The following is a 20,128-nucleotide window of genomic DNA, read 5'->3' on the forward strand; positions in this document are numbered from 1 at the left end:
AGAAAAATCAAATTATAAATGTAGAGTTTTCATAGATAGCAAGGAGGAAAAGTTCAAGAAATATTGCTAGTACTTATATGGGTATGAGTAAACAATATCCTACTTTAAACTAAGAACTCTAGTTTGAATGTACATCATCTCAATTTAATAAATTAGCAAGTTAGACACACACATAACACACATCCAAAAAAATATCATTTCACTAGTTTCAACCTAAACATATACCTTATCTAAACCTTTTTTCAACTTTCTTAAACTTAGAAATTTTTCACTAATTTGTATGTTGTATTTTGAATTATAGCTATACAATTGTCTATGCTATAAAAAATAAACTACTTATGAATAAGTAGCTAGATTTTGCATAAATGTCAACCAAAATAGTTGTAACTGCCTAGGAGAAAATTTGTCTATCCTTTATGCTTTGTTGGATCTCCATACCCTGTTCGAAAGCTCCCATTTGACACAGGCTGGGAGGATGCTAGCAAAGGTTGTAAAGTCTAGCATTATACCTACCAATTACATTTTATTGTAGTCTTTAAAGCCTTTTCGAAATGTGTAGCACATCCTCAAACTCACCCTGCCCACATAATGCTCTCAGATTAAGAAGGGCAACGGATTTTATTGGCATTGTGTCATGAAAAACTAGAAAATTGCATTGTTCATCAATCTATTTGTACCATAATTACAGTTTTTAAATTTCCACATGTATTTCATATAAAATTCATAGATTTCAAAGTTCAGAATATCATGCATTCTGATATGATTGTGTAACGTTACTCCTTCTGATCATAGGATTCTCCTCAAAACCCTTCTCTAGGAAAATTAGAAAATCAGTAATGTAACTGCAATCTCAATCAAAATTAAAACACAAACACTCTGCTCATCCTCTCAAGTGATACTGTGACCATTTGTCTATTCTGTGGATGACAGTGAAATGACAGTTTCTCTCTTGAGGAGCATTTCACTAGCTTTCCAGTATTGAATTCTGGACGAAGTAATGGCATTGAAGCAAACTCATACAATGCAATTGATATGATAATCAAAGAGGTGGAATAGTTTAACTGGATAACAATTCCATACACATGTCAAAATAAAACCCATCACAACACTGTGAAGCTGGAGCATGTTATTCCAGATTAGGATTTTTGTAGTGTTCTATCATTTTAAGTGGGTGTATCAACATTCTAAGCGTGCAAACAAGGTCAACACAATGCAAGACATTAATTCTCTTCCCTATTAACAAAGTCTTCAAAGAAGGGTTAAGGACATTATTGATATGGTTCACATCTTCAAGTACAACTTAACTGCTCTGCTTCATTTTTTCTTCTCCTTGCTAGGTTTGAAATCAGTTTTTCTTACAAGCTTCGGCATGGCGAAAGAATAGGAAAAAGCCCATGCAAACTTGTTCTACTGTTGTATTGTCCTTTGGGATTGTGCAGGCATTGGGCAGGTTCGATTCGATGTTGAAGACATGAATGCTCAAACAGGACTACATCAATAACTGTTTAGAGTTTTGCACATGTAAGCTCACTCAAGAATGCAAAATAAAATCAGATGTTTTCACTTCTATCTACTGAAATTTCAGGCTCTTATCAGAAAAGTTATTTTACAATTGATGAGTTTACAATTTGGGGTTTTCCAAATGTAAAAACAATTCACAGTTAATGGTCAAGACATGTTTGAACAAAATTCAAAATGGTAAATACTGCCCAGTTTAAATGTCACACTAATCAGAATATGTGTCTGTTGCAAAATGAAATTGCAGAGGTTCAGGAAACAACATTAGCAATTGAGTACCAATGTATACAGTGTTTAAAAGGTTGTAATTTTACATTAATTCAATTTAAATTTCTATATAAATTTTCTTTTAATTGCCATAATATTGATTTGCATAGGTGAACTCCAGGAGGACTGCTCGCGCCTTAATGTCTTAGTTAATAATGAGTCGACTTCTGATTCTTCTTCTACCAATGATGCTCAAGGTTAGAAACAAATTCCTACCACAAAACTACAATAATTCTTTGCCTTCTATGTTATAGCTAAGCTGTCATTTATGATTTTCATCATTCTTGTATTGCTCAAAGAATTCACTATCAAACTCCAAAAAGTGAAGCCCTTTTACAGCTAAACTGTCATTTATGATTGAAACCTGTAGGTGGAAGAGGCCCAAAGAAACTTGGGAAGAAAGATTTTGCATTTTCTCCAATAAGGGAGCAGTGGAAACAGAATGACATTTCATCATGGAATGCGTGGCTTATGAGGATATTTGTAATCAGTACAAAGATAGTTTGAAGGTTAACAACATGCATCAGCTTTTTGAAGAAGATAGGATTAATCAGGTAGCCAACCTACTAGTTAAGATTAATAGCAAGAGATCCGACATGGAACAGACTTTCAAGAGAAATTAAAGCTGGATACCTTGATCGCATAGACTGTTTAGTCTCGTGGACATCATTAAAATCTTTCATTCATTCAAATTTAAAAACTAAAGCCTACTAACTGCCAAACAAATTCTTTATGAAAAAATTGTTAATTCCATAATATTTGGAACTATCCTTTTTCCTGGTAGGCAAGGTCTTTAATTGGATTGAAACTACTATTTTTTTGGTATAATTCGGACGATATCTTGTTCTCCAGTAACCATTATTTTTCTCGTCAAACTTGAGTAGGATCTTATTTCGATAAATGGGATTTAAGCTTGACTTTATCATGAGAGTTTATATTATTACCCTTAATTGATAAAATTCTAAAATTAACGGAGCATCACATTGAATTGTTGGCTTTGCTCTCTGCAGATCGTCTGAAGTTTATGAAGGAAAACAGTAACTTGGTCAAAGGTTCAGTTCTGGCAACATTGATAATGCTCTTGGTCAAATAATATGACGAAGCAAAACACACCTTCTAATAATTATTTGCATTTTTTCCACTTTAGAATCAGAAGGTAAGCAAATTTTTCTTGATAAGTATTAAATAGTTTCAATATCCCTTATTTGTCTAATAGGCTTTATATTAGTCAAGGTATTTCTTGAAAGATGGAGATATTTAATATTTATATCAATAAGCCTTCCTTTAATATGATACTGATTTAGGGTTTTTATATTCATTACTACTTCATCTGATCTTCTCAATTAAGTACCAACTTATCTCAGCTCCATAATTCTATTGATTTCAGGGGGCACATTTGCACCTTATTTTTTGTTATCTCGGTATGTTAATGTTGGCCAAAAGGCTGGCAGCCAATTCAATTGTCTTCAATACTCAAGTCAAAATCGTGTGAGCAATTTCAACTCCAAAACAAAGCAATTGCTTTAGACAAGTGTTGTATTTCAGAGGACTCTTCTCATAATTGACATTGAATTTTGCTATTTCAGGTATATTATCAATACATATCATCTCTGAAAAGAGTTTATTTTATTTTATTTCTTTTGTCTTCTTTAACTATTCAAAATTTACTCATCCAATACATTTTGATTGTGTTTTAAAAGCTCTTGTTTTTCTCATTGCAGTGTTGTCAGCTGTGCCAGGAATTGAGTAGAAAAGCTCTAAAATGAACCAGAGTATGATTAACATCCGTTATTCTAGTTTGAATTCCATGACTTAGTTAGGTTGTGTAGTGTGCATTGCTTCTTGTTGATATGTGGCGACTGATCAACAAAGTACTGTATACTCAGCACGTATCCTCGCTGGGGTCCAGGGCCGGGCCGGGCCCCAGGAATGCAGGTGGTAGCCCCCGAGGAATTTTTTTTTTGGATGTTTTTTGTTGATGAAAACCGACATTGTAATAAAACCCTAAAAAGGTTGACTTTGTTTGGTGCCCTAAAAACGCATGTTATAAGTGGTTGGGATGCTTAAGGCATTGTGAGGTTGATGTACTATTTTTGATGGATAATAAGAAAGATTGGACGACTGTGTATGGTGGATGTAACCCATTCTGGGTGAACCACGTTAAATCTATCTGTTATCTGTGTCCTGTTTTATTCCTTTATCTTTTGTATTTAAATCTGCATATAATTGTTAGTTCATATTTGATTAACATCCGTTATTCTAGTTTAAATTCCATGACTTAGTTAGGTTGTGTAGTGTGCATTGCTTCTCGGTATCATCTTTCATAGTATTTGAAAGTGAAATGCAAACATGGCCAAAGACACCAGTAAGATTCATGAGAAAACCCAGAAAAGGAAAAAGTAAAAATCGAATTTGGGCCATTTTTTCTTAGTTGAACTTAAAACTTTTGTTTGCCTCATGCTTATCAAGACTTCTATTCTACAATTGAAAAACATTGTTTACATAACTAATTGCATATTTTGAGTAAACAAATTTGACAACTTTTTTAAATTAGTAGCTCCTCATGCTTTTATGAATGTCTTTTGGATGCGGTGATGTAATTTTTTCATAAAGCTCTTGTATATTGCAATTTAAGATTTTATTTTAAAATTTTAATTTTTATTGATGAGTAAGTTTATAACAAATCAAAAGTTTATGCTGCAATAGTGTTATTTTTTTCAAATAAATGTTTTGAAAGAAGGGAGTTATACTCTTTTAATTGGGCATAACATTTGTGTCTTAGGGTTTTCTGCCTTATGAATTGAGTTTGTTATGGCGTAGGTGACGTTTCACAGATTTAATCTTGGACGTGTACATTGATTCCACTTACCATAGCCACAATATGCAAATTTTGTGTTAATATTTACCTTTCTAGTTTACAGGTCTAAAATCGATTTCAAAACATGTAAGCAAATTATTAAGAATTGCTATGACTTCTAAGATCTATTTAGATTGGGTGTTTTGGCTTGAGGATTCTGGAGTATGGACTGACCATCTGGTCCTAACTTCGAAATACAAATATTCTAGTTCAATTAATATGTCTTTGATGCCATGTTGAAAACCACATACCAAAAGGATTCTATCCTAGAATTTCCTTACACATTTGGTTGCTCTTGCTCTTGCTCTGCCATTTGAATTGTTGTATTTTTTTTAATGTAAACAAACCAAACAAAACCAAAATTATTTTTCCAATCTTGGGCAGGATCTTCGCAGCCCTGCAACCCTTGTTTCTTAAAGATATTCATCTTAAAGTATTTTTCTTATTGAATTTATTTCTATACATTGTATTATTTTTAAATTTGTTACATCTAAAGCACATAAGATTAAAATTGTGATACTGAGTACTTTTTTCTTTTTTCCTTTTTAAAATTATTTTGATTCTTCATTATAAGACATTTCTTTCTTTAAATATTGAAAAATTGTGAATTGCAATGGGTCCATAATTTCTAAAAAAGCATATGTTTATTATAGAAATATTTTATAAATTTTGAAAAAAAATGTCATCCATATACAAAATTAAACTATAATATGGGATTAAAAATATATCATATTTTCTCTCTCGACTTAGTTATGATTTTCTCTATCTAGCTCACTGATTTCTGCTTATGGGTTTAGCTGTTTTTATTTGTCATCTTAGCCTCTATTCTGCTCTCTTAATTTATGGTCAAATCGGCTCCAACAATATATATATATATATATATATATATATATATATATATATATATATATATATATATATATATATATATATATATATATATATATATCCTCTTGTATTCGTATTTCTATTTGCAGTATACTATCCTTAAGCATAGATGGTATTTCATCTAAAAGGGAAGATTTTCAAATTCTCTCTTTAGTGTTTTAAACTAGGTTTCTTTGTAGGGAGTGAGGTAATTTTTAGAGCCTTTTGACGAAAGAGTTTTCATCATGAAGCTCTTTTAGCTCTTGGCTAGATATGATAATGCTCTACTCTGCTTTATTTTTATTAATTACTTATATCTAAATTCATATATATATATATATATATATCTATGTATGTATGTATGTATGTATGTATGTATGTATGTATGTACATACATACATACATACATACATAGATATATATATATATATATATATATAGAGAGAGAGAGAGAGAGTTGCACACACACACACACACACATATATATTTGGTCATCTTCTTGTAATCACACTTCTATTGGCAGGATTTTATAAAGCAAAGATGTTTGTGTCTTATGAAAGGAAGGTTTTCCAAATTAAGATGGATGACTGCTCTGATTTAGATCTATGATAGTTGTAAGGTTTCTCTCTGTTTAATCCTTTTTAGTGTTTTATATGGGTGGGCTGTCTGGAAATAAATGTCTGAGCATAGATGGTATTCCGTCTAAAAGGGAAGATTTTCAAAATCTCTCTTTAGTGTTTTAAACTAGGTTTCTCTGTAGGGAGTGAGGTAATTCTAAGAGCCTTTTGACGAAATATTTTTCATCATGAAGCTCTTTTAGCTCTTGGCTAGATATGATAATGCTCTACTCTGCTTTATCTTTATTAATTACTTATATATATATATATATATATATTTGCTTATATTTATGTAGAGATTTACACACACACACACACACACACATATATATATTTGGTCATCTTCTTGTAATCACACTTCTATTGGCAGGATTTTATAAAGCAAAGATGTTTGTGTCTTATGAAAGGAAGGTTTTCCAAATTAAGATGGATGACCGCTCTGATTTAGATCTATGATGGTTGTAAGGTTTCTCTCTGTTTAATCCTTTTTAGTGTTTTATATGGGTGGGCTGTCTAGAAATAAATGTCTGACCATCGTTCTTAATAGGTTTTGTCTCTGATTGCATATCCTTCAATATTGGATGTGAAGGTAGTGCTTTCAATTCTAAAGCTATTCAGCGGATGATTTGGTATAGGTTGGGCATTATGGATGGGGGTATATTTTTCGGCTAACATTTTTTGCAGTATTCTGCTGTATGGCAGGAATGAGGGTTCTTGCAGGTATTATCTCGACAAGCTTAAGGGTTCAATACCTGATGAGGGAAGTTGTCTTTAATAATCAATTAGAAAGTTATGTTTCAAGCTATTGTCATTTTTTAGAGTAAGTAATTATTGTAAACATTCTAACGTTGATCTGGGCTATAAGGTGTGACAATGTTCTTATGCAGAACAGTGGAATGGTTAGATCCAAACCGGGTAAAATAAGAATTCAAGTTAGAGCTGTGTTGATAATCATGATCGAGGCTATCATTATCATGGAAGGGTCGAAACGCAACACTAAGGAAAGTGTGGATGATCCCTAAGTATTCTTTCAAGTAGATTCCCCTGGATATGCATTATCCAGGGATTCATGTATCATGTTCTTTATTATTAGCTTTCTCTAGCATTAATTTTCTGATCCATTAATGGATCTGGGCTAGACCAGAGGTTTTCTTCCCTCCATTCTTTCCTACTGGTGCCCACACTGAATGGAGTTGTAATTATCATTTTTAATTAATAAAATCTCTCTGGCTTCGGCCTTTTACTGATAAAAATAAAATAAAAATATATATCATGTTTTTATAATATATTAACGTTAATTTATATTATTTATATATCTTGAACACAAGATTTTAATAAGATAAAAAATAAAAATATTTGCATTCTCTATTTCTTAAATAAAAAATAAAAAATCCTTATTTTCATCAAATTTGTGCATCCCAAAAGTGTTATATTAGTAATATAAGAGAACTAAATCCTATAAAATTTTAAACAAAGTTCTATCTTATAATAATATAATCAACTTGGTATAAAAATAGTTCAAATTTAATATCTAGAAATGCATGATATTTGAATTTTTTATTTTATATAATATTATTTCTTTTAAATTTTTATTTATTTATTTTGAATACACAAAAGAAAAAAGAAGCGCTTATAGAACCTTAGTGCTAACAAAGCTTCCCTCTTTGAAAGCAACTTGACCTCTAAGGCTCCCTCCCTACTCATTACCTCCACTACCTCTCACCCACTTACCCTCCACGGTAATGAGTACTACAATGGATTATTTGTGTGCCTACCCTTTCGATTAAATGATGTACATGTTGCCTTTCCTACCAAAATTTCAAGTGTCAAAATTTAAAAAGTATAAGGGAAAAGGCAACACAAGAGACCCACATTCATGAGTTCTTTACTGCTTGTATAGAGGAACTATTGACAATAATACTAATGATCTAATGTGCCTCTTCCCTTACAGTCTAAGGAGTCAAGAAATGGATTATAGATTTATGTGCCACCAAGCAAAAAGAGGGAGAATCCTTCACTGCTTTCTTATAGCATTGGCAGTCACTTGCTTGAAAGAGTTTGTGTCACATACCCCCATGAAACAACAAGTTTATATGTTTCTTGAAAACTCGGTTCCAATGGCATTGGTAGTCACTTTCTTGAAAGAGTTTGTGTCACATACCCATGAAACAAAAAGTTTACATGTTTATTGAAAACTTGGTTCCACAAATAATAGATTTGCTACAGATGCAATGATTGGACACGTTTCACCAAATAATTGAAAAGGGATAAAATGTGAAAAAACCAGGCTCAACCTATGATTTGTCTTCAAGGCCCTACTAGTACAAGCATACCAACTCCTAATAAAAGTCAATTGATTAACAATGATAGTTTAGATAATGCGGCTCAATCCAATCCATAACACACACTAAGGACTAGTAATCTAAGATAGACCTATACTCTACTTGGAGGACCAATCGAGTTAGCAATTAGCTAGCTTGGTGTAATGACAATAATTTTTTCAATTACCATAGAATCAAAGATCATAAGACCTCAAACTATTATAATCTTAAGAATCTCATCCATAATCTAATCAACCAGTGTGAGATATCAACTAACAATCTAAAGGAAATATCTAATAGTAATCACTCAATCTTTAAAAATCCTTTTCAACATAATGACAAAGGGAAGAACTCAAAATAACAAGGCTAATTATACCATCAATCACATATGTTAATATAATGAAATTGTTGCTACCATCACTATTAAAAGAAAGAAACCTGTTTGCACAGTAGCCACACGTTGCTCTAAAGTAACCCTTCAAGGTGCACCATTTACTTCCCAACCAACAAGTCTGTATAACCTAATGGACCATCTTAAGAAAATCCCTGCTCAAATTTCTATCTTTGAGCTCTTGGATGCATTTTGTCAAGTCATAAAGTAGTATTGAACAAATATTTTTATGAGTTTACGATACCCAATGACATCAATGTTAATGAATTTCAAACCATGGTTGGTAATATTTCCACTACAACACATGTCACTTTCACCCAACATGATGTCCCAACACATAAAAATTCACATAATTATCCACTCCACCTTGAGGTATATGTCCATAAGCATAAAATTAGAAGATTTCTAAAAGATGGTGGAGTTGGCCTTAACATTTGTACATTAAAGCTGGTTAAAGCCGTAGGATTCTCTAAGCATAGTTTGGATGCTTCTAAGAAAATAAATATCAAAGCTTATGATGATGTGGAGTACCCATCTAAAGGAATCACTACTCTCCTAATAAGAGTTGGCCCAGTGGCTAAAGGCACAGTGTTTTAAGTTCTTGATCTCGAGCTCAATTAATGCTATGAAAGTTGTCCCATCTACTTATCATCAATGTGTCAAATTTATGCACCATGGCATAGAGGTTACAACAATAGGAGATCCCAATCCTTTCCATTATTGCAACAACCTAAGATCCAACACTGGCAATCAGGTTCCAATCAATCAAGAAGCTCCATCCACATCCCATTTTCAATAATCCTTATCACTTGCAACATCATCTTCACCATCCATTTCTGGACTTGGCATCAAAATATGTGTGCATGAAAAGGGATATGGAGAATATTCATACACTAAAACCTTTCGTATAGGGAAGTTACCAATATCACTAAGATATTTTGGGAGGCCTCAACAAAACAATAAAGAGTGCAAAGAAAAATCCATTATCTAATATTTTCCTTCTACTACATTTGTCAGATGGGGCGATTTGAATGATGAATGCCTTAAGGAAGACATTTCAAAATGGCTATATAGAGATAAGGAAGACAAACCTTTAGTCCAACTCCCTCTAGAACACTATGGTAGGGGATTCACAATTATATAAAAACATGGATATTATGGCACTAGTGGCCTTGGAGCATAATGACAAGGCATGGTTGAAAAAATTCTACCTACACGTAACCCTAGAAATCAAGGATTGGGATATTCACAAATAAAGGAACGATCTACAAGCCAAATAAATAGAAAAATAGTTGTGGAAACCACCATTGCTCAATTGCCTCTCATTGAAGAAGTTAGCACTAGTAACAATGAAGAGTCTAACAAGGACAATTATGTTGAAATTGATTCAAATTAGTATGAATGGGACTCCTTTACCAGCTCAAGTATCTATGTTATTGATAAATGCTATGACCACTAGGAAATAATTGACGATGATATTATCTATGAAGACAAAGAACTTGACCCTAATTCATGGTGAAATTATGTTGATATGTGCTTGCACCTTTACTTCTACCCCTATAACATATTACAACAATGACGATGGCATATGTTTTGTATAGCCACAATTTATCAATTGAAACCAACAAAATCTGTCACATTTTGATTGGTCTGAAAATGATGAAGCAATTGCCAAATTTGTAGGAGTTTGAGAAGGAATACCACTTGGGGACAATAAGGTTGGTTTTTCTATAGACCTTGACCACACAAAATAGTTTGGAGAGGCTAGTACTCCTATCCATGAAAATAAAAATGAAAATCAAGAAAATGAAAATACTCAATCTCAAGGTGAAAACCAAAAGGCATCTTCTGATCGTAAAATTGTAAAAACAAAATGTATCCTATGGTAAAACCCATTCGAGGTACTATATAATTGAAGGATAGATAGGCTACCTATAGATCAAGAGAGATCATAATTGTTAATAAAAAAATTAGAGGAAGTAAACCTGGGTAAGAAAGGTCCATTTTGCAAAGTCTGTCAAGCTAGAAGGAAAATAAAATTTCACTTTTTTCAAAAGAAGAAAAATAAACTTCCCATGGTTGTATGCTAAAATGCCAATTCTAGATCCCGAAATGGTTTTCTACCACCTACCTCTACTGCTAGGGGATAATCCATATAAACAAAACTTAAGAAAAATGCATCCTCAAATTGCTCTATTGGTCAAAGTAAAACTAAGGAATCTACTAAATGTGGGATGCATCGGGCCTATAGATTATGCTGAATGTATCTCAAATTTGGTACCTATCACCAAATTGAATGGGGGTATTATAATTTGCATCAATTTTAGAGATTTAAACAAAGCCTACTAAAAGATGACCTCCCACTGCCAAATATTGATATGATTATTGACCTCACAGCTGAACATGAAGTGCTTTCACTAACAGATGGATTTTTTGGATACAATCAAATAAATAGCACCAGAAGACCAACATAAAGTTGCTTTCACTTTCTCGTGGAAAACCTACTATTGGAATGTAATGTTGTTTAGTCTCAAGAATGCCACTACAACATATCAAAGAGCTATGAAAACATTATTTCATGACATAATATAAAACATAATGGAAGACTATGTCGAGGATTTATGGGTAAGTCAAACACAAGGGACAATCATCTTGTTGTACTTGCCAAAATCTTTCATAGATTAGAACAGTACAAAGTCTAACTAAATTTGAATAAATATGTATTTGGTGTCACATCAAGAAAATTATTGGGATTCATTATGTCAAATAGAGGAATTGAAGTAGACCCAACCAAAGTTAAAGCTAATCTTGAAATGCCTCCACAGTCAAATCTAAAGAAGTTAAGAAACATACAAGGAAAATTCCAATCAATCAAGAGTTTCATTGCCCAACCAATAGATAAATGTCAACCATTTCAAAGTGTAATAAGAAAAGGAGTGTCATTCAAGTGGATATACCAATGTTAAGAATCCTTTCAAGAACTTAAGGATTATCTACTCTCACCATCAGTATAGGTACCACCTACTCCAGAGAAACCTTTATTGATATATTTTAGCTACCAAGTCATCTCTAGGAGACCACTCGGCACAAAATGATGACCAAAGAAGAGAACAATTTACTATATTAGTAGAACACTCGTTGGTTATGAGCTGAATTAAACTCACATTAAGCATGTGTGCCTTATAGTCATCTTTGCATCACAAAAGCTATGACATTACATTCTAAGTCACAAAATGAAGCTCATAGAAAAAATTGACCCACTTAACTACCTTTTTAACAAAGAAACTCTCACTAGAAGATTAGCTAAGTGGGTTATGCTCTCAAGTGAATTTGACAATGAGTACATGGACACAAAGGTAATCAAGGGACACATCATTACAAACTAACTAGAAGAAGATCTATTTCAAGAAGATCACCTGATAAGTTATTTTACTTTCATAGTGGATGCCTTCACAAAATGGAAATTCTATTTTTATGGGTCCTACACTAATCATGGAGAAGGGGTAGGGATTTTTTTCATAACACCTCAAGGGGACGCCATTCTAAAGTTCTATAGAATGAATTTTTCTTTTACAAACAACATCACAAAATATGAAGCTGTAGTACCCCTGCCCTAATCAATTTCTAATATCGGTTTGACCTTGGTTAGTTTATCATAATATAATGTTATAGTCAGATGTTTTGATTTTAGTGCATATCTGTTAATGTGGTTTTCACACCAATTCGTATGCAAGTTATTAATTCTCCTATTTTGTGTTATTATCTCGGGTTAACGCTTTCATTAAGTTTATATATGTATGCATGTATGACTCTTGGTTGCAGGAGATTTCAGGTACAGTACCGCATGGGTGCGAGGTTAATCTCCACCTAGAATTTGTAGGTTTGAGTTTACCTCTTTGATCCTTAGATTTGGATTAGGTGGTCGTAAGACCCTCATTTGACCATAGTCTTTCTCAAGAGAGCATCGTCAGTCGTCGTCGGTATTCCCTTTGGTTGGGTTTGCGGGTCGTCTATCCGTTTGGCTTCTTGGGTTGCGTGTTTTGTGTGTATGGTTAAATTGAGTAATTAGTCCTTATTATTTAATCTAATATGTGTTTGTGCATTAAAGACTAAGGGACTAAATTAAACAGGGTTTCTTTATGCAATTATCATTAATTTGAATTGCTCGATTTAAATTAGGAGCAAGTTCAATTAAATAGTTAATTTTAATGTTAAATTTATTATGTTTATGCTTATGAAAAGAAAGATTTAAATTTAATTGAAATAGAATTAATTTTATCTTCTTGGCATTTTGGTAATAGAAAGGTTAAATTCAGTTATTTGGAAAAATCAATTTTCAGATTAAAAAGCAAGTTAATATATTGATATAGTTGGAAAAGAATGATTTTTGTGATTTATTTTAAATAAAAATTTTAAATCCAAAAATAAATTTTGGTCAAACTTCTCCCATTTAACCTAGACTTTTGGAAAAATATGGGAGATTGATATGTTTGGAAAAATATTTTTGGATGGAAAATTTGGGGGTTTTGGGAAGAGAAGGAATTTATTGAGATGGAGAATTGGGCTCTTCTTCAATCTTGTCAGGATTGCTTAAATAGGTAGGCCTCTGGTTAATTTCATTGGTTTCTATGTTTTTTAAAAAGATTGTTTTTGGTGTTTTTGTAGAAATCTGGTTGTGATTGTAAATAATCTCTTATTTTGTGGAAAATGGTAGTATTGTAATGAAATCACAAACTCAAACCCACCTTGCTTCTTCCCCAACTCTCAGATTGTAAATTCGGTTGTTCAGATTATTTTTTTCTAAAACCAAATTTTGGGGGTTTGGGTATTCTTGATAAACTTGGTTAAAATTTCCATTAAAGGTTCCCTGATTAAGTTTTAATTTGTAATTTAGATTGGGGTTTGGCAGATTTGTGGTTTAATTATGTGTAAATAAATCTTATTTTACCAGTATGGCATTGTTTTGGAGAAATTCCCCGTCTTGAATCTAGGTATTTGATATAAATATATACATATATGTATATATATACATATGTATACATACATATATATATATATACATATATATATATACATACATATATATATACATATATATATATATACATGTATATATATATGTATATATATATATGTATTAATTACCCACGTGGCAGGGCACAAACCCCCACCACGCGGGAGGTAGTTCGCTACCAAAGGTAGCAGCTGCTACCTATTGGCAGCAGCGCTACCAATGGTAGTGGACTGCTACCAAAAGGTAGCAGCGCTATTGTAGGAAGCGTGGGCTGCCAAGGGAGACCCATGTGCGTATCCCCCCCCCTTATTTTATATGATTTTTTTTTAAACGTGTTTTTTTTTATATATATTTTTTTAATCAAAAAAAATATATAATAATTTAATATTATAATAAAAGTAATTTTAATTAAGTTTTTTAATTATGATTAATTATTCCTTAAGAAATAAATTATGATTAATTTGTTATTAATTATTTGTATAATGGAAAATGTACATTAATTAATATTCAAATTCTATTTTATTATTAATGAATATTTTTCTAATTAAATACTTGATTTGTTAATATTGGTTTTTAATTATTAATTTGTTATATTTTATTAATCGCGGATTAATAAAGATATATATTAATTAATAGTTAATTTTGGTATTTTTTTTCTTCATGTGCGCAAGGAAATAATCTATTAATTTGGGAATGGATTATCTATATTTGGTTCCTTTAAATATATATTTCCTTGATATGTATAGTGTAACTTGGTTTTGGAAAAGACAAATTTGGAGGAATTATTTTTGAACCAGTATGACAATGATGTTTTAATTGAAGATTAAATATCATATTTAGTTGGTTAATGGTTGTTTAATTATATTTATGTGAAATTGGTTTAAGAACTCATAATGACGTATTTATGTATGTTCGATGCAAATGAACCTTAGAGAGTTAGAAAACCAAGAACAACCTGTACCTAGATGAGGTGGATAACTGCAATCTAACTTAGATCATTTAGAAAACTTGATCGATATTTAATGTTTAAATCAATTCGGAAAAGATTGTATTTGCTGGTTATTGCCTATGCAAGTTTAATTTATGTATTCACTTTTGCTTAAGTAATGGCAAGCCTTGCTTTGTTTGATTGGATCCTGTCGTATGGTTGATTTGGGTACCTGTTTATGTCCTCAGTATCGAGTTTGACTCTTGTTTGTGGTGGTGTTGTAATTGGTCATATCCTTTATGTGGGTGTTGAATGATGATTCGTGGTTGACCATAGTTGGTTAGGTCTCTGGTTAGAGTACCGTCAGTAAGTGTACCTCTATTGAGTCGTGTTTGACCAAATGGTTGTTCACTCCTTTTTGAACTCTATTTGCTTGACCATGTGTGCTCCTTGGTTTTTGAGGTCACTTGAGTATAGTCTAGTGTCTATGGGAAAGTGGCTTTCGATTGGGGGCCGCGCCCAAAGTGGCTGCTGGGTAACCCATCGAAAGTGAGTCTAATAAGTGATAACCTAATAGTAGATTAGAATGTTAATCTCTAAGTAAGATAATTGTGCCTCACACATGGGATGAGTGCTAACATAGACTCGACATGCTGTTAGAAGGCCTGAAATAGCAAACTAGCATCCTTGTCTTCACGAAAGGATGTGTGGGTCCACATGAGGCTTGGATGGGCTAGAGGTTCGGATTAGGTTGCCAGGGTAACCCAATGTATGGGGCCAGAATGTATGAAGACCTGCCATGGTAACCATACCAGGTTGTGTGATGACACTTGTCCCTACGTTCGCTAGTGTATTGTTGTATTGTCTTGATAGGAGCACTATTGTGGAGTCGTACTGTTGCTTATGCCCTTGTGAGAACCTTGTTTCATGTTAGACCTTGGGTGGTGATGACTTACTTTTGCTAATGCTCCAATGGACCTTTGTATTTGCTTGATTATGTTCAGTTGGATCCTTTCCTTTTCAGGGATCGTTTATGTATTTATTGACCGATGTGGTCATTTGTATATTGGGTATGTTTCGCCTTGATGGCAGGATTGTAAATAATGAGAACCTCATATATTCTTAACTTTATTAATTATCAAAGGGGTCTTGCAGTTGAGCAGACCCGAAGATGTAGCCCTTTAGGGGTGAACTCCGAGATCATCTTGGTGCTATGTGATGCTTTTGTTCTTATGTTTCGTGTTTAGTGTTAGCATGTATGAATGACATTTTGATAGAATGTATAAGAGGATAAGATGAAATTAATTTTAAAATGCATGTATGCAGTCCTCTCTTAGATGCAGCAAATTGGATCTTGAATGAATGTAGCTTAGTATAATGGAATACATTCAGTTATTGTTAAGGAAATTAAGTATGCATGGGAAGACCTCATTAGTTTATGATGAAATTAAAGTGTGTTAGAATTTTAGATGCATTGCTTAAATTTTAATGAAAAGTTTGAATGAAGGATAAAGATAAATCTTAATGGATGAATCTTATCTTGTGATTTATATTCTCATCTTCTGAAAGAAATTATCCTTGTTAAGAATTATCTCGTTATAAGATAATCGACTTATTAGATTTATTAGTGTGAGTTAAGTTAAATGTGTAATTAAGTAATCACGTTGGGAAACCCTTTAGGTGTTAGTTTATGTCTTCCGCTATGTAATCTGAATTTTTATATCTTGTTGTATCTTAATGTTGTGTTTATCTTTAAAAAAAAAAAATTATTGCACTGCTTTCATGTGTTTTAGCTTTATCCCTTTGGGGTTTCCTGGCGGGGCATTACATTTGGTATCAGAGCCCATGTTGCAAACACTAGGATCTCTGGTGTCGCTTGTGCCCTTAGTTGGTCTAAGGTGTATCAACCTTATGTGTATGCTTGTCCTCCCTCTTGTATGTGAGTGATTGAGCAGACCTTACTTGTGTGTAACGTGTGTGTTCACACCTTGTTTTCACCTTCTTGATGTTGGTGTTTTGAGTGAATAACTGTGCTTTGTTTGCTTATTGATGTCTTGGTCTACGATTACTCAGATTCTGAAAGAGAGTCATATGTACCTTCCTTATTGATTGTCGTACTCTTTAGACTAATCCATTTGGGTTGGTCTGTGCTTGTCTTGAATCTAAAAGTACGAAATGTGCTTGTTTAAGATTATGATCTAGTTTAGTGTTATTCGCTTGAAGGACTTGTATGGTAGATATTGAATGCTTATTTTGTAGCAAATTGAATGATTATGACCATTCTTGCTCTCTCTCCTTAGAAATTAAAATGTTTGGGATATGTGTAATTATCTCTAATTTGAGTTTTCTTTGTGTGAGAGAAAGGTTGTGACTTCTTAAACCCTTGTGTGAACCCTATGACGCTTATGTGTTTTTAGATTATAAAAGGGCTTCGGCTTGAAAGTTAATATTGGTAATTGGGAGAAAACTGTATGTTTACATTAAAGAATTCTCCTTGTGTTTTGTAGAAGTAACATAATTAAATTCTATCTTAAGAAATGTACATTAATATGTGGATAGTTGTTATGTGAAATTGCTTTGTTTGTAAAAGAAGTATTAAAGGGAACATGTTATAGTAGCTTCGAGAGTGTGATAACATGTTCCACGAAAGATTGTTATATGTGTTTCATTAAACTAGCTTGATTGAGGATCTATTTTAGCAATGCTCCATTGAACTTGCTTTTGAATATATCTATTTGCCTTAATGTGTTTAGAAAGTGCGAATGAAAAGCTTGTTTGATGTACATGCATTAAGATGTATTACTTCGTTGATAGCTCCTCGCTTACCTTCTGATCGTAATTTGATTTTCAATGATAGGTTGCAAATTATGATATGTGTATGTATTGTATTAAAGTAGTGAGTGTTCACAAGAGGTTAGGTAATATCAAAAAGATTGTGTGTTTTGATCTCTGTTGTTTGGAAAACTAGAACATTTTGTTGCAACCATAGTAATTGGATATGTCATGTTAGGTTGTTTGGCATCCTTCTAAAATAGTAGCGAAATGAAAACCGTGAAATTGAAATGATAGGTTTCTAGTGAGAAAATTTAGCATGTAGTGTGATTTTGTTGATCTTGTGTCCTTGTAGGAAATAGTTTGGTTATCAAACTCTTTTTCCCTTCTCTTTGCCTAAATCGTAAGATTTTTAGAGATGCTATGAAGAATGCATTGATTTAAATAGAATGTTTATAGTGCATATGAATTGTACTATTGCATTTTGGCTTCATATTGATAGATGAAAGTCCTCTTTGGAAAATAATTTGCATAGTTAGTAATTTAGTTACGAATTCTTAGTGAAATTCGAGAAAGATATAGGAATGATGTTATTCCTTATGTAATTGTGAAGTGTTAATAATTTCAGTACTTGTATCTAGAGTAAACTTGATTCAGTTATTCATGTGGGAAACATAATTAAAATCTTCCTTGAGTAGATGATAGTGTACTAAAAGTACTTCCCGTAAATGTGACTAAACCAGTACTGGTGTATTCATGTGTATTGTAAGAAACCAGTACTTATTGTATGTGCCCATGGATTGGTGAAGTAATCAACCATGGAGGATATGTTGCTTATGAGTATGGGAAACCATACTGTTCATGTGATGTTGCTTATTTGTTTCCCTACTGAGTACCAAACCTCAGGTTGTGGGTAATTCAGTATGTTAAGGGGTAGTATTCGAAGTCACCATTCCTTGAATAGTATGGATTGGCGTATGAGTAATGTCGGTGCGAAGCGACTTTAGCTTCTCTATTTCGAGGAATGATATAGTTATACTATAAAACTGTGTCAAAGGTGTACTCAATACTTTCCCTTTTGATGAATCTATTTATAGGTTTATGTGTGGCAGCCTATTCCTTTCCTTTATTTGAGCATTTTGATGGTGATTCTTGAGCATAGTTATGGTGTATTTTGGAGGATCCTTTGCCTTGTCTTCATGAAAGGTAGGTTTATCCACATGAGCTGCCAGTTAGTATGTGTTGGTGGACATGTGGGTGGACCTTAGTCATGTATACCTCTGGCTTACGGCGAGTATCCTTATAGATATGTTGCTATGCGGGACGTGACCTGTGCGTGCTTGTTTCCGCAAGGTACACTACCATGCGGGATGCGTCCATTGCGTGTCTTCTCCGCTTGGGGTATGTCCATGCCACGTGACAACACGATGCGGGGTGATGTCAAGGTGCACATTGCCATGCCATGTGGGTAGTGTGACTACGTCGCACCACATGATGAGCTACTGTGATAGCTAGATGATTGTTCCTTCCTTCCTCGTTGGTGGCTAGACGCTAGTCACATAGTGATGTTATGTGCAGTTGTGATATTCTTATTTATTTCTTTGGGGACTAGCAATTTATTTTACTTTGACTTTGAAGGTTTAGCCATGGTCTTGCGATCTTTTGCATTCTTGATTTGGTGTTGCAAATTCCAGATTATTTTCTTGCCTTATTGTTGGAATTGATGATTTATTATCTTTATTCATCTGTACTTTGGTGGCTAAACTGGTTTATCCTTATTGTTTTCGTATGCTGGTCTTGTGTTGAAATGTGAAATTCCTCTCCAAGGACGTATGAGACGGTCTTGGTAGAGTGTGTATGAGGAAGTAGACATAAGGAACCTTGAGGATGGGAGTATGTGAGGCTATGATGCAGCTAGGATCCACTACCTACCTATGTGTGGTGACTATCTATTGGAGGCTAACCACCTTATTCAACAAGGGATGTTCACGAAGGTCTTCTATGGAAGGTAGCACTGCTATGGTGTGCCTAGCACCATCGAGCCTTGAGTGAGATATTGGATATTTATGATCATATTGTTGTTCTGAGATCAGACATAGAGATGTTGATCGTGCATGTTATCTTTGACCGAGCATTAGACATGATCACATGTGGCCTTTTGAGTTATGCATTCCAGTTTGTGGATGGTTGTTATTTGTATCATGAAGTAAATGGTGTTTACTTGTCACTATGTTATGGGACATAGTCTTTGGAAAGGTTTTCATTTATGCCTGGCAAGTGTAAACAATTGTGTACTATATGTTGCTCTTATTTCTTGGAAGTTAACTTGGTTGTAGAAATTGATATTTGAAGCTAGTTCTATGCAATAAAGTTTTATGAAAAAGATGGAATTGGTAAAGGAAATTGATCATGATGGCATGTCTTCTTGTCATGTTTGATAGATGAGTATGGTAATTGTTGTTTACCTCTTTGTAATGCATTAACTTGGTAAAATGAAAGGAAGAAAAATTCTTGTTTCTTTGCTGTGATTATTGATAATTCCTAGAATATTTTAAGAAGTGTATGGTTTTAGATGT

General features: G+C 33.1%; 1 protein-coding gene across 1 annotated transcript in view; it reads right to left on the bottom strand.

The window, feature by feature from the left end:
* Positions 1-310: 310 nt before the first annotated feature.
* The window catches only part of LOC131027146 (uncharacterized), a 42,891-nt gene continuing 23,073 nt past the window's right edge, over positions 311-20,128 (bottom strand). The window contains exon 3 of the mRNA XM_057957136.2: positions 311-577. Within this exon, the coding sequence (XP_057813119.1) occupies positions 517-577 (61 nt within the window). The 3' untranslated portion in view covers positions 311-516. The remainder of the gene's footprint in view (positions 578-20,128) is intronic.

Source organism: Cryptomeria japonica, chromosome 2 (genome assembly GCF_030272615.1).
Source record: "Cryptomeria japonica chromosome 2, Sugi_1.0, whole genome shotgun sequence".
Lineage (NCBI taxonomy): Eukaryota > Viridiplantae > Streptophyta > Pinopsida > Cupressales > Cupressaceae > Cryptomeria > Cryptomeria japonica.